At 39.9% G+C, this 12,364-nt stretch overlaps 1 protein-coding gene across 1 annotated transcript; it reads left to right on the forward strand.

Moving 5' to 3' along the window:
- Nucleotides 1-8,950: 8,950 nt before the first annotated feature.
- Nucleotides 8,951-11,628, forward strand: MAP10 (microtubule associated protein 10; the record flags this gene model as incomplete). Its single annotated transcript, XM_081230906.1, is given in 4 exon segments — nucleotides 8,951-9,161; nucleotides 9,164-11,125; nucleotides 11,128-11,497; nucleotides 11,499-11,628. Coding segments are annotated over 4 exon segments (2,673 nt in total).
- Between the last annotated feature and the right edge of the window lie 736 nt (nucleotides 11,629-12,364).

Here is a 12,364-nt window from a genome sequence, read left to right on the forward strand (position 1 = left end):
TTGCCCCTATTGTCTCAAACATGCTCTTTCTTAGATACTTTGCATAAGAATCCAAAGAAGGTCCACACTTGACATCGGTGGTTCTGTCTCTTACAGCTCAATTTGGAGCAGCCTCCTTCTCTTCTTCCTCTTTCTCTGTGCCCTTGACTTGTTTAAACTGGGTCAGTTATCTCATAGAACATACTACACCCTGTGTTTGCCTCTTAGCTTCCTTGTGGTATTATTTAACTGTTTCTCTGTATCAAAATACATTTATGAATTGGACATTGTCAGTTTTCTATATATTAATACTCTCTTTGAGCAGAGGTGAATAAGCTAAGGGAATTTATTGGGATGAACGTAAGCTTTTTTTTTCCCTCAGATAGGCAGAACTGAATTTTAATGCCAGCTTCTCCACTTATTTGTTGTGTAAATTCATACTTGTATACATTTTTTGACTTCTCCAAGTTAGTTTTATTATCAATAATTTCATGGGGTTGCTCTGAAGGTTAAATGGAGTTAATTTGTAAAGGACCTAATCTAGTGGCAAGCACACAGAAGAAGTACTACAAAAATGGAAGTTTCTAGAGAGTAATTTTAGTGTACATCCAGCTTGTTTATGGTCAAAATCTCCTGAAGGACTGGTCTGCTTGATGAAGCTATCAAGGCTTGGTTTATTTCCCAGATTTTAAAAGATAAGTATCTTACTAATTATAGAAACAACAGCTGGTTATCTTTTGGTGGAGTCTAAATTATGTGGGTTGCCATTTAAAATAAACCCAATTTAAAACCCCATTCCATTAAAGAGAGCATCTACTTACATTAGCCTTGACAAGATTGTCTAGGCCAAAAGGCCCAACAGTGTTGATTTGCATGGGAAAGAAAGAATTCATGAGTTAAATTATATCTTTCAGCCTTCCCCCATAACTGAAGGCAGAAGGGTATCCAGGCCAAGGAACTTATAGCCAGTCTTCCCTGAACCAGGACAATGGCCTTGGTGTCTTGGCTGGCAGGATTCAGTCTATTGAGAGGGTTTCTTAGAATCTGTAAGATGGGCTGTTATACCTGCTGTATTTGCTTCTCCTGGTTTAGGGCATGTTGACAGTAATGCTTCATTGCTAAAGGCTCCCCATTTCTTTCCCTCCATTTCAAATGGAAAATCTTTCTGCTATTCTACTGGCTTGATGATAATAACATTCTACTTGTTACAAACGTCACAGAGAGTAATACATCTGCCTGCAATATGCCAGAAATTAGGGTAATGGTTCTCAGAATCATCTGGGATCCTAGTTAAAAATGTGTATCTATGGGCCCATTTTCAGACTTAGTAAATCAAAATCCATGGAGGTAGAACCAAAGAATCTGCATATTAACATACACACTACAGTTTGAGAACGTATGAGATATCCTGGAAGGAAACCTCCCAGAGGTGATGAACTTATCATCCCAGAGTGACGTGGTTATGAAATGGAGAAGCTGATATTTTAATCCAGGACTGCCGGACTTAAAGCCTATGTCGACTGCCCTTTGCCATGTTGCTGATTGCCAAGGACAGGCACGTCAGTCTCACTAAACCACTATCAACCGTGTGCACCATTTAGCTTATTAATGAATCCGTCTTCAATGCCTTAAGATGCTGCATGATTTCTCTTCCCCACTCCTTTCTGGAAGAGAGAATTATCAAGACTGGGGTTTCGGCCACTCTTTCCCTTTACCATTAGTGGTTCCTTTGCTTTCTCTCCAACCCCCATCCCCTCTTCCCTCCCACCAGCCAGTCTTCCTCTTTGTCCTTCTTCTTAAGTGAAGGAATTTCCCATATCAAGTTCTGGCAAGTTTAAAATAAACATTGAAAAGGCAATGCAGAGCCTTTGTACCTGAAAGACATTAACAGAATTTCTTTAGATTATCTGTACCTATTCACAATAGCTCTTTCCTGTGTATGATATGGGAAGTGGTAATCAGAGTTCTGATCATAACTCTGTCCCTGATTTAATGACAGCATAATGGAAAAGCTATGGTGCCCCCTATCCAGAAGTTTAGAAACAGAAAGGGATGAAAAAAGAAAAAGAAACAAAGAACAGGATATCTGAATTCAAGCATTGCACACATTCTGAGCATTAAAGTCATGTCATCTTTACCAATAATAGAATATGTCAAGGCGAGTGTTATAAAATTTCCAGTTGCTTACAGTGTGTAAGTTGTGGGAAGTCCATGTGTAACTCAGTTAGGAGAGAGGCGGGTATTTGGCTGAGATTTCAGGACTTTCATCTCAGGTCCTGGGAGATGGCATCTTTCTGTTTAGGCTTTTATTTTAGGGCCTGAAAGAATGATTGTGGGAGTCTGCTTCTAACTGAGATCTTGCTCCAGGAATATAAGATGTATCTAAAACCTGAAATACAAGCCATTGGAAGACAGTGGAGGAAAAGCCAAGGACCGGAGACCTGTCTCCTGAATCCCAGTCTGTCTCTCAAGCAATCCTCAGAACTGAGGTTCCCAGACTTGCCATGCCTAACGCGCATTTGTGAGGGGGTTTTAACTTCAGTAAAGGGGAAGAGGTTTAACCCAACTTTTTACATTTCTGTTTATTACAGTTATGGATTGTGTTTCCTGTATTTTTTCCATTTTCCTTTTAGAATTATCTCTTGTTTTAACTCTTTAATTATTTTTATTATATCTTCTATCTCTTTGTTATATTCTTCTTTTTAAACAAGCTTTATTTTTTAGAGCAGTTTTAGGTTTACAGAAAAATGGAGCAGAAAGTGTAGAGAGAGTGCCCATATATCCCCTGCCCCCCACAGAAGCATGTCCCCCTCCCCGCCATTACCAACATCCCCACCAGAGTGGTGCACTTGTTACAGTGGATGAACCTACACTGATACATCATAATCACCCAGAGTCCATGGTTAATTTACATCAGAGTGCACTCTTGGTATTGTACATTCTATGATTTGGACAAATGTTGGAAGACATATATCCATCATTATAGTGTCATACAGAGTATTTTCACTAGAAATCCTCTGCACTTCATCATTTCATCCCACCCTCTCCCCTAGTCTCCCTGGAAACCACTGATTTTTTATTTTATTTTTTACTATTTCCATAGCTTGCTTTTTCCAGATGTCAAGTAGTTGGACCATACAATATGTAGTCTTTTCTGATTGGCTTCTTTCACTTAGTAAGATATATTGGGTGGGCCAAAAAGTGCCTCGGGTTTTTTGTTTGTTTGTTTGTTTTGCAGTACGCGGGCCTCTTACTGTTGTGGCCTGTCCTGTTGCGGAGCACAGGCTCCGGACGCGCAGGCTCAGCGGCCATGGCTCACGGTCCCCGCTGCTCCGCAGCATGTGGGACCCTCCCAGACCAGGGCACGAACCCGTGTCCCCTGCATCGGCAGGTGGACTCTCAACCACTGCGCCACCAGGGAAGCCCGTGCCTTGGTTTTTTTAAGTAAGAATAAAAGACACACTTTTCATTTTCACCAAGAACTTTATTGAACAACGTATTCACCCTTTTGCTCCACTACTTTCTGCCATTTTCAGGCAACTTCATAATTCCACCTTCCCAAAGCTTTTTTTGTTTTTGAGCAAAGAACTGTTCCAGGCGCCTTTTACAGTCTTCCAGGGAATTGACATTTTTTTCATTAAGAGAATTTTGTAAAGACTGAAATAAATGGAAATCCCAAGGCTCAATGTCTGGTGAATACGACAGATGAATCAGAATTTCCCAGCCAAGCTGTTACAGTTTTTGCCTGGTCGTCAAAGAAACATGCGGTCTTGCATTATCCTGATGGAAGATTATGCGTTTTCTGTTGACTAATCCTGGACTCTTTTCATCGAGTGCTGCTTTCAGTGGGTCTAACTGGGAGCAGTACTTGTTGGAATTAATTGTTTGGTTTTCCGGAAGGAGCTCATAATAGAGGACTCCCTTCCAATCCCACTATATACACAACATCACTTTCTTTGGATGAACACTGGCCTTTGGTATGGTTGGTGGTGGTTCATTTCGCTTCCCCCACAATCTCTTCCATTCCACATTATTCTACAGTATCCACTTTTCATCGTCCGTCACAATTTGTTTTAAAAACAGACCATTTTCATTCTGTTTCGGTAGCGAATCGCATGCAGAAATATGGTCAAGAAGGGCTTTTTTCGCTTTACTTACGTGGAACCCAAACATCAAAGCGATTCACATAACCAAGCTGGTGCAAATGATTTTCAGCACTTGATTTGGATATGTTGAGTATGTCAGCTATCTCCCGTGTGGTATAACGTTGATTGTTCTCAGTTATTGTTTCGATTTGATCACTGTCAACTTCAGCTGGTCTACCCAACCGTGGAGCATCGTCCAGCAAGAAATCTCCAGCATGAAACTTCTCAAACCACTTTTGACACATTCGAGCAGTCACAGCACCGTCTCCATACATTGCACAAATCTTTTTTTGCTTTTCAGTTGCGTTTTTACTTTCCTTGAAATAATAAAGCATAATACACCGAAGATGTTCTTTTTTATCTTCCATCTTCAATATTCAATAGCTCATTTCTTTTTAGCAGTGAATAATGTTCCATCGTCTTGGTTGTACCACTGTTTGTTTATCCATTAACCTGCTGAAGGACACTTTGGTTGCTTGGTTGTCATTTTGGCAATTCTGAAAAAAATCTGCTATAAGCATCTATGTACAAGAGTTTGTGTGAATATAAGTTTTCAGTTCCTTTGGGTAAATACCAAGGAGCATGATAGCTGGATCTTAATAGTAAGAGTATGTTGAGATTTTTAAGATATAACTGTCTTTTGAAGTTGCTGTACCATGTTGCATTCCCAGCAGCAAAGAATAAGGGTCCTTTTTGCTCCAAATCCTTGCTAAAATTTGTTGTTGTCAGTGTTCTGGATTTTGCTGATTCTAATAGACGTGCAGTGGCATCTCATCGTTGTGTTAATTTGCATTTCCCTGATGACATATGACCTGGAGCATCTTTTTATATGCTTATTTGCCATCTGTATCCCTTCTTTGGTGAGGTGTCTGTTCAGGTTTTTGGCCCATTTCTTATAGTTGGGTTGTTTGTTTTCTTACTGTTGCCTTTTAAGAGTTCTTCGTATATTTTGGATAACAGTTTTTGTATAAATATGACTTTTGCAAATATTTTCTCCCAGTCTGCGGCTTGTCTTTTCACTCTCTTGACAGTATCTTTCACAAAACAGAACTTTTTAATTTTAATAAAATCCAGCTTATCAATTCTTTCTTTCATCGATCATGCCTTCGGTGTTGTATCTAAAAAGTCATCACTAAAACCCAGGATCATCTAGATTTTTTCTTATTATCTTCTAGGAGTTTTATAGGTCTGTAATCCATTTAGACTTAATTTTTGTCACGGGTGTAAAGTCTTTGTCTTAATTTTTTTCCTTTTCTTTTTTTGAATGTGGATGTACAGTTGTTCCAGGACCATTTGTCAAAAAGACTGTTTTTGCCCCATTGTGTTGCCTTCACTCCTCTGTCAAAGATCAGTTAACAGTAGGTATGTGGATTCATTTCTGGGCTCTTTATCTTGTTCCACTGATCTGTTTGCCTATTCTTTTGCAAATACCATACTGTCTTGATTACCGTAGCTGTAGAGTAAGTCTTGAAGTCCTGTAGTGTCAGTCCTCCAACTTTGTTCTTCAATATTGTGTTGTCTATTCTGGGTCTTTTACCTCTCCATATAAATTTTAGAATCAGTTAGTTGATATCTGCAAAATAACTTGCCAGGCTTTTGATTGTCATTGCATTAAATTTATAGATCAAGTTGGGAAGAAGTGACGTCTTGACAATATTGAATCTTCCTATCCATAAACACGGACTATCTCTCCATTTATTTAGTTTTTCTCAGATTTCCTTGGTTAAGAGCTTTCTAGTTTTCCTCATACAGATCTTGTACATATTTTGTTAGATTTATACCTAAGTATTTCATTTTGGGGGCTAACGTAAAGATATTATGTTTTTAATTTCAAATTCCATTTGTTAATTGCTGCTACATAGAAAAGCTATTGACTTTTGTATATTAATCTGATATCCTGCAACCTTGTTATAGTCGTTGATTAATACTAAGAGTTTGTCAATTCTTCCAGATTTTCTACATAAGACAATCATGTCATCTGCAAAAACAATTTTATTCTTTCTTTCTCAATCTGTATACCTTTTATTTCCTCCTCTTTTCTAATTGTGTTATTGCTAGGACTTCCAGCTCAATGTTGAAAAGAAGTGGTGAAAGGGGACATCCTTGCCTGGTTCCTGATCTTAGTGAGAAAGCTTCTATTTTCTTACCATTAAGTCTGCTGTTAGCTGTAAGCTTTTTGTAGGTTCTGTTCTTTTAGATGGGGAAAAGGAAGCACTGGTGTAAAGAACTATATATATATATATATATATATATATATATATATATATATATATACATATATATATATATATGTGTGTATATATATATATATGTGTGTGTATATATATATATATATGTGTGTGTATATATATATATATATATATATATATATGCACAGACACACACACACAATTGGATATTACTCAGCCATGAGAAAGAATGAAATAATGCTGTTTGCAGCAACACGGATGGACCTAAAGATTATCATTCTAAGTGAAGACAGAGAAAGACAAGTATCATATGACATCACTTATATACAGAATCTAAAAAAAAATGATACAAATCATTTACAGAACAGAAGTAACAGCCATAGAAAACAAACTTATGGTTACCGAAGGGATACAGGGTGAGGAGGATAAATTTGGAATTTGGGATTAACAGATACAGACTACTATATATAAAGTAGATAAACAACAAGGACTTACTGTATAGCACAGGGAACTATGTTCAATATCTTGTAATAACCTATAATGGAAAAGAATCTGAGAGAATATGCATATATATGTATAACTGAATCACTGTACTGTAAACCTGAAACTAACACAACATTGTGAATCAACTACAATTCAATTTAAAAAGTGTCTGCTATTCAGCAAATAATAAATAAAATAACATTTATTTTAACAAGTATTTACTATGTGCCAGGCACTTTTCTAAGAATTTTGTGACTACTAATTCACTTAATACTTATATTTATGAAGTTTACACTATAACTACCTCATTTTTTGGATGAGGAAACAATTCACAAACTGTTGAGAAACTAGTATGAGATCACAGAGCCAGGATTTCAGCCAGGTAGTTTGCCTAAAAACTTGAGGCTCTCACCCACTGCTCTGTGCTATTTTTCCATGTTTGGCCTATGAACATAGAAAATTTTTAATTGTCATAGCTAAACATTCACTCACTACATTTAACATTATTTACATTATTTACAGTTATAAAATCTTATTCATGTACTGTAATACCAGTGATGTAGAGTGTCTGGGCAGAGAAATTATTAGTCCTGTAGAAACCTTATATATTATAGAAGTAATGTCCTTATAGAGGAGGTACATTGGTTTCCCTGTCCACCTACAAAGTGCTAATATTCCACATTATTAACCTTACTCAAAACACTTACTGCAGGATGTCTTCAATGAGGAACTTTACCTACTGTGTTTGTCTGGCACACATGGACTCAATACCGCATTGCTTTTTACTTGTAAACATGCTGTAATTTATTGCTCTATGTCATCCATCTATTAAGCATGTCACTTGATAAGTTTCCTCTGCAAGTAGATAGTAAGATTCTGAAGGCCAAGAGCAGTATCTTCTACTTACATACTGCAATGAAAGCTCCCTCACGAGTTCACTCTAAAGCACCAAGCCCTTCCAATTGTGAATTTGCTTTTGAGCTTCTCAGTGCTGTTTTTGCATTCAATGTAATATAATTTAACTATAAATTATAAAGCTGCTTAAAGTAGAACATATTCACATAATGTCCCCCGGGCATCTCAAACTCTACATATCCCCAAAACCCAAAGCAACTTTGAAAAATCCAATCTGTGCCTCCTCAATTTTTTCTCCCACAGAAGCAGAAAATTTTCACCCATAACGTCTCTCTCAGGGTCACCAAGCTCTAAACTCTGCTATCACAAATACCTCTTACATCCGTCACTTCTTTTTCAACTCCACTGACCCTAACCACGTTCAGGCTACAGTTCTCTCTCCTTAGACCACTGCAACAGCCTCCCAGAAAGACTGCTCTGAATTCAATTTCTTATTAGCAGAATCCTCCTTTGTATCTGTCCTGCTACATTTCCGAACATAGGTATAATAACATTTAGTCACTCAAAACAACTTATACAGAATGAAGTCCAAATTCCTTGCTATGGCATTCAAGGCCACTTATCAACCTTGGTTTCAACCTAGCTAGCTTATTGAGGGTAGAATTATGTCTCCTTGAAAATCTGGGATAGGGCTGTAAGATCTCCTCCACCCCCGTGTTTATGTAAATACATTTGTTTTGTTGAATGGGAATCATTGACATCACTCTCCTACACGGTGATGGCTCGATTGGAAATGTGGCCAAACTCACTGTGCGTGTCCCAGTGCCACCACACTCAGACAGAGTTCCCAAGCCGCTTCAGAGCCATGTGCTCATCTTCTGAGTAGACCAGCAGCAGAGAAGGACGGCTGCGGGCAGTTAGCTGGCTTTCTTTAGCCTGGAGATTGGAAAGGGAGCCCTGATTTACTTCTAGTGTTCCTCTGATAGATCTGAACTGACTCCAAACTTGCAGGGGAACTGCAGTGATGAAAACGTGATCCAAACCAAAAAATAAGCCTTTTTTTTTTTTTTTTTCCATTCGTAGCCTCAGTATTATCATAAGCACTGTGTTAACACCAGTCTGGAAAGCAAAGACATACACTGAGCAGCGAAAATTCCCACGGCTGCCACAGCTCAGGCGTGCCCGGTGGGGGCCCTAGCAAGTCTCGCGAGAGAACAAGACAAGCGCCAGGTTCTCCCTGTTTCTCGCGAGAACCATGGACTTCAACCTCCAGCTCACAGCGTCCCCAGGGCAACAGCGATGGCGGCTCCGCTGTCCGAGCGGCTCTTCTCGCTGGAGCTGCTCGTAGACTGGGTGCGTCTTGAAGCCGGGCTGCCGCCGCCGCCCGTGGTCACGGCGGCGGCGGCGGCGGCGGAGGAGGCGTCGCCGCCGCGGTCGTCGCGCGGCCTGTGCCCCGCCGTGGCCTTCCGCCTGCTGGACTTCCCCACGCTGCTGGTTTACCCTCCCGGCCCGCCGCCCCCGCCCCGGAACTTCGGCCCGGCCTGGTCAGCTTCGGTCGCGGCAAGTCCTGTCTTTTCCGCCTGCAGCCCGCCAGCCTGCACCGCTTGCTCCTTCGGAGCCCGCTTTACACCTTGCTGCTGCAGCTGCCCCCCGGGCGCCCGACCCCTGCCCCGCAGCTCCTGGGGGCCTGCAGCATCTCTCTGGCCGCCGTGGCCCACAGGGTCCTGGGGCCCGCCGCCTCCGGCTGCTCCCAGGGTCATCGGGGAAGTTTCCCTCTGCAAAACCAAGAGGGGGAGCGGATTGGGCACATTGCCCTGGGCTACCGCCTGACTGACCTGGGAAGCAGCTTGCTGGGCCATCTGGAGAGGCCAGTCGCTTCCACAGGAGGTAGAGTGGAGGGTGTGGAGGTCAGTCCCCAAACCTTGCAGGAAAACCAGCAGCTGCGGCAGCCGGACTCAGAGCCAAGCCCAAGAGATGGTGATAAGCCTCTGGTGGATGTAAAAATCTCAACGGCAGGGAAGGATTTGAAGGAGGGAGTCTTCCACAGCAAGGCCAACTCTGATTACACGGCTTCCGTGGAGAATGGCAAAACCAACTCCGTTATTTGTTCAAAGGGTAGCAGTGAGAGGAGTGTTAGCCCCCAAAATCGGGAAGTCACAGAGTTAGACATTGAAACCAACATAATTTGCCCTCCTCCTCTGTATTACACTCATGTGACCCAAGAAAAGACACCTCCTAAACAGGGTGAAATCACTATTGAGCCTCACATGAATGCACTTGAGGAATTGGATGGTACTTTTCCGGAAGAAAAACTTGTACATCCCCCAACACATACTAATCCTCCAGAACATACAAATTTTGCAACACATGAGAGGCCTGCAGTGCTTATACATCCTACACATATTCAGGATGTAGGAGCAAGTAACCAGACTACTTACCATCCTCAAACTGAACAAAATAGGATCAATACTGTAAGGCAGCTGCCTTTGTTAAGTGCTTTGTTGGTTGAGTTGTCCTTGTTATACAACCAACCCATGGCAAGCCCTACTCATATACATCCTCATTTAGCCTGGTTATATAGAACCGAGGACAAGAACTCACCAGAATCTTCTGCCAACTCCACATGTAAATCTGAATCGAAGGATAAGCTTTCTTTGGGGGAAAATGAAAAGTCAGTGAGTCTTCAGTATAAAAAGAACCAAACTGAAAATCTTAAGAAAGGTAAATATTTTGAAAAGAAAGGTGGTGTCCCCCCCAAAAGAGTTCCAAGGGGGAAGCTACTTTATGGCTTAACAAACACACTTAAGCTACGTTTAAAGCAAACAAATCCTGATATGTTGGTAGTACACGAAAAGAGAGAACAGTATAGAAAAACGCAAGCACAAATGTTAGGTGCAAAACTCAGAATTCCGTCATCCAAAGTTAAGATACTAAGTTTTGCAGAACAACATCAGAAGCCACATCAACTGCCTAAAGATAAGTTTTTAAACTCAGATGCATCTTTTGCTGAAAATAGTAATACCTCAAAGCAAATTAGTGTAGTTTTTGATGACCCCAGCACAACTAAAGAAACTAAACTGAAATGTGCAACTGAAAAGACAGTTGATGATTTACTGGAAGAAATTGTGAGTCCTGCACATTCCATTGTCTCAGAAAGGTTTATTCATACAAATATTTTGGGTGGAAGAGTGGAAGTGAAAGTCCAAAGTCCAGGTGATTTCCAGCGGGTCGCAGTAGTTGACAGAATTGTAGTAGATAAAGAAATAGATGATAAACAGGTCAGAATCACTTCTAACGACATTCTTACTGCTGATATGAATGAAAACAATGCAAGTACAAATAGTTGCTCTGAAAGCATCTCAGAACTAAAGTATTCAGATGACTTCACCAGTTCTTGCTGTTCTGAAGACACCAGCAGAATTTTACAAGCTCCTGACAGCAGTCTGGGGACAGAAAATCCAAAACATAGTCAACAGACAAGTCCAGTGAAACAAGGTTGTCCATAAGGAAAAATAGCAGTGAAAAGAGTTCTATTCTTAGCCCACCTTTTTCAGCTGGATCCCCAGTACTCTCATATAAAAGATTTCATATTTCAAAAGATCAAGATAAAAGTTTGGAGGAAGCGTCTAATATCTCTACCAGTGATTTCTCTTCATCACACTGGACTGAGGAAAAAGAAAACCAGAGAGACCAAAATAGTATGCATAATTCTAAAGTTCTAAAGAGGAATCAAGACATCCCTGCTAAACTTAAAACAAGAATAAGTTGCAAGTCCTCAGAAAAAAGCCAGTCACCTCGGACATCTCAAGTGAGTTCTTATCTGCCTTCTAATTTGTCAGAACTAGAACAATGTCCTGGATAGCAGTACATTAGATCACTTTGAAGAAGACAATGACCTTGGTTCACTAAACATTTCCAAGCAATGCAAAGATATTTGCAAATTAGTAATAAATAAAATTCCAGGATATACAGTGTAAAAATATGTGCTTTTACATAACATTTAATTTGTTTTATAACCTGTATGTAAGTGAAACAATTTTTAATAGCTGTACATTATTTTTAGTACATAAATTTATGTATATAATTTTTCAGAATATAAGTGTTTGTCATTCCTTTGCTGTTTAAATAGGATTCTACCATTAAATCTGACAAGATTGATCATGGGATCACCTTATAACCCAGGTAAGATTTCAGTTGTTTAATCTTCTAAGAATAAAAGTGTCTTCCTAAACTGTCTCTATTAAAGTATCCTAAAGCTGACTTCATGCACACCATTGAAAAGGCTAGTTAATAAAGATTGCTTTAAATTTTAATGGCAATAAATTGTTTACCGAATATAGAAGACTTACTGTATGAGATGCAGAAAGATACAAAAGAATTTAGGATATAGCACCAGCAGTTACAAGAGCTTACTGTTCTATATAGATAGGAATTCTTCAGGGAAATCTTCCTGGACACATACACATTCCATATCTCCAATAGGTGAAGTCCTTTTTATATGCTGTCATAGTGCTCTGTATGCTTTTTTTTTTAAACCACAATTTGTGTGTGTGATTACTTGGTTAATGTTTATCTTATGAGAGGTTTAAGTTCTGTGGTGGAAGGGACTGTATCTGTTTTGCGCACCAGTGTGGTCTTAGTATCTGGCACAGTCTCTGGCATGTGGCTGGGATTCAAAAAGCATTTGTTGGACAAATAAATGATGGCCATGCA

The sequence above is a fragment of the Mesoplodon bidens genome, assembly GCF_964165515.1.
Source record: "Mesoplodon bidens genome assembly, chromosome: 1".
In the NCBI taxonomy this organism is placed as follows: domain Eukaryota; kingdom Metazoa; phylum Chordata; class Mammalia; order Artiodactyla; family Ziphiidae; genus Mesoplodon; species Mesoplodon bidens.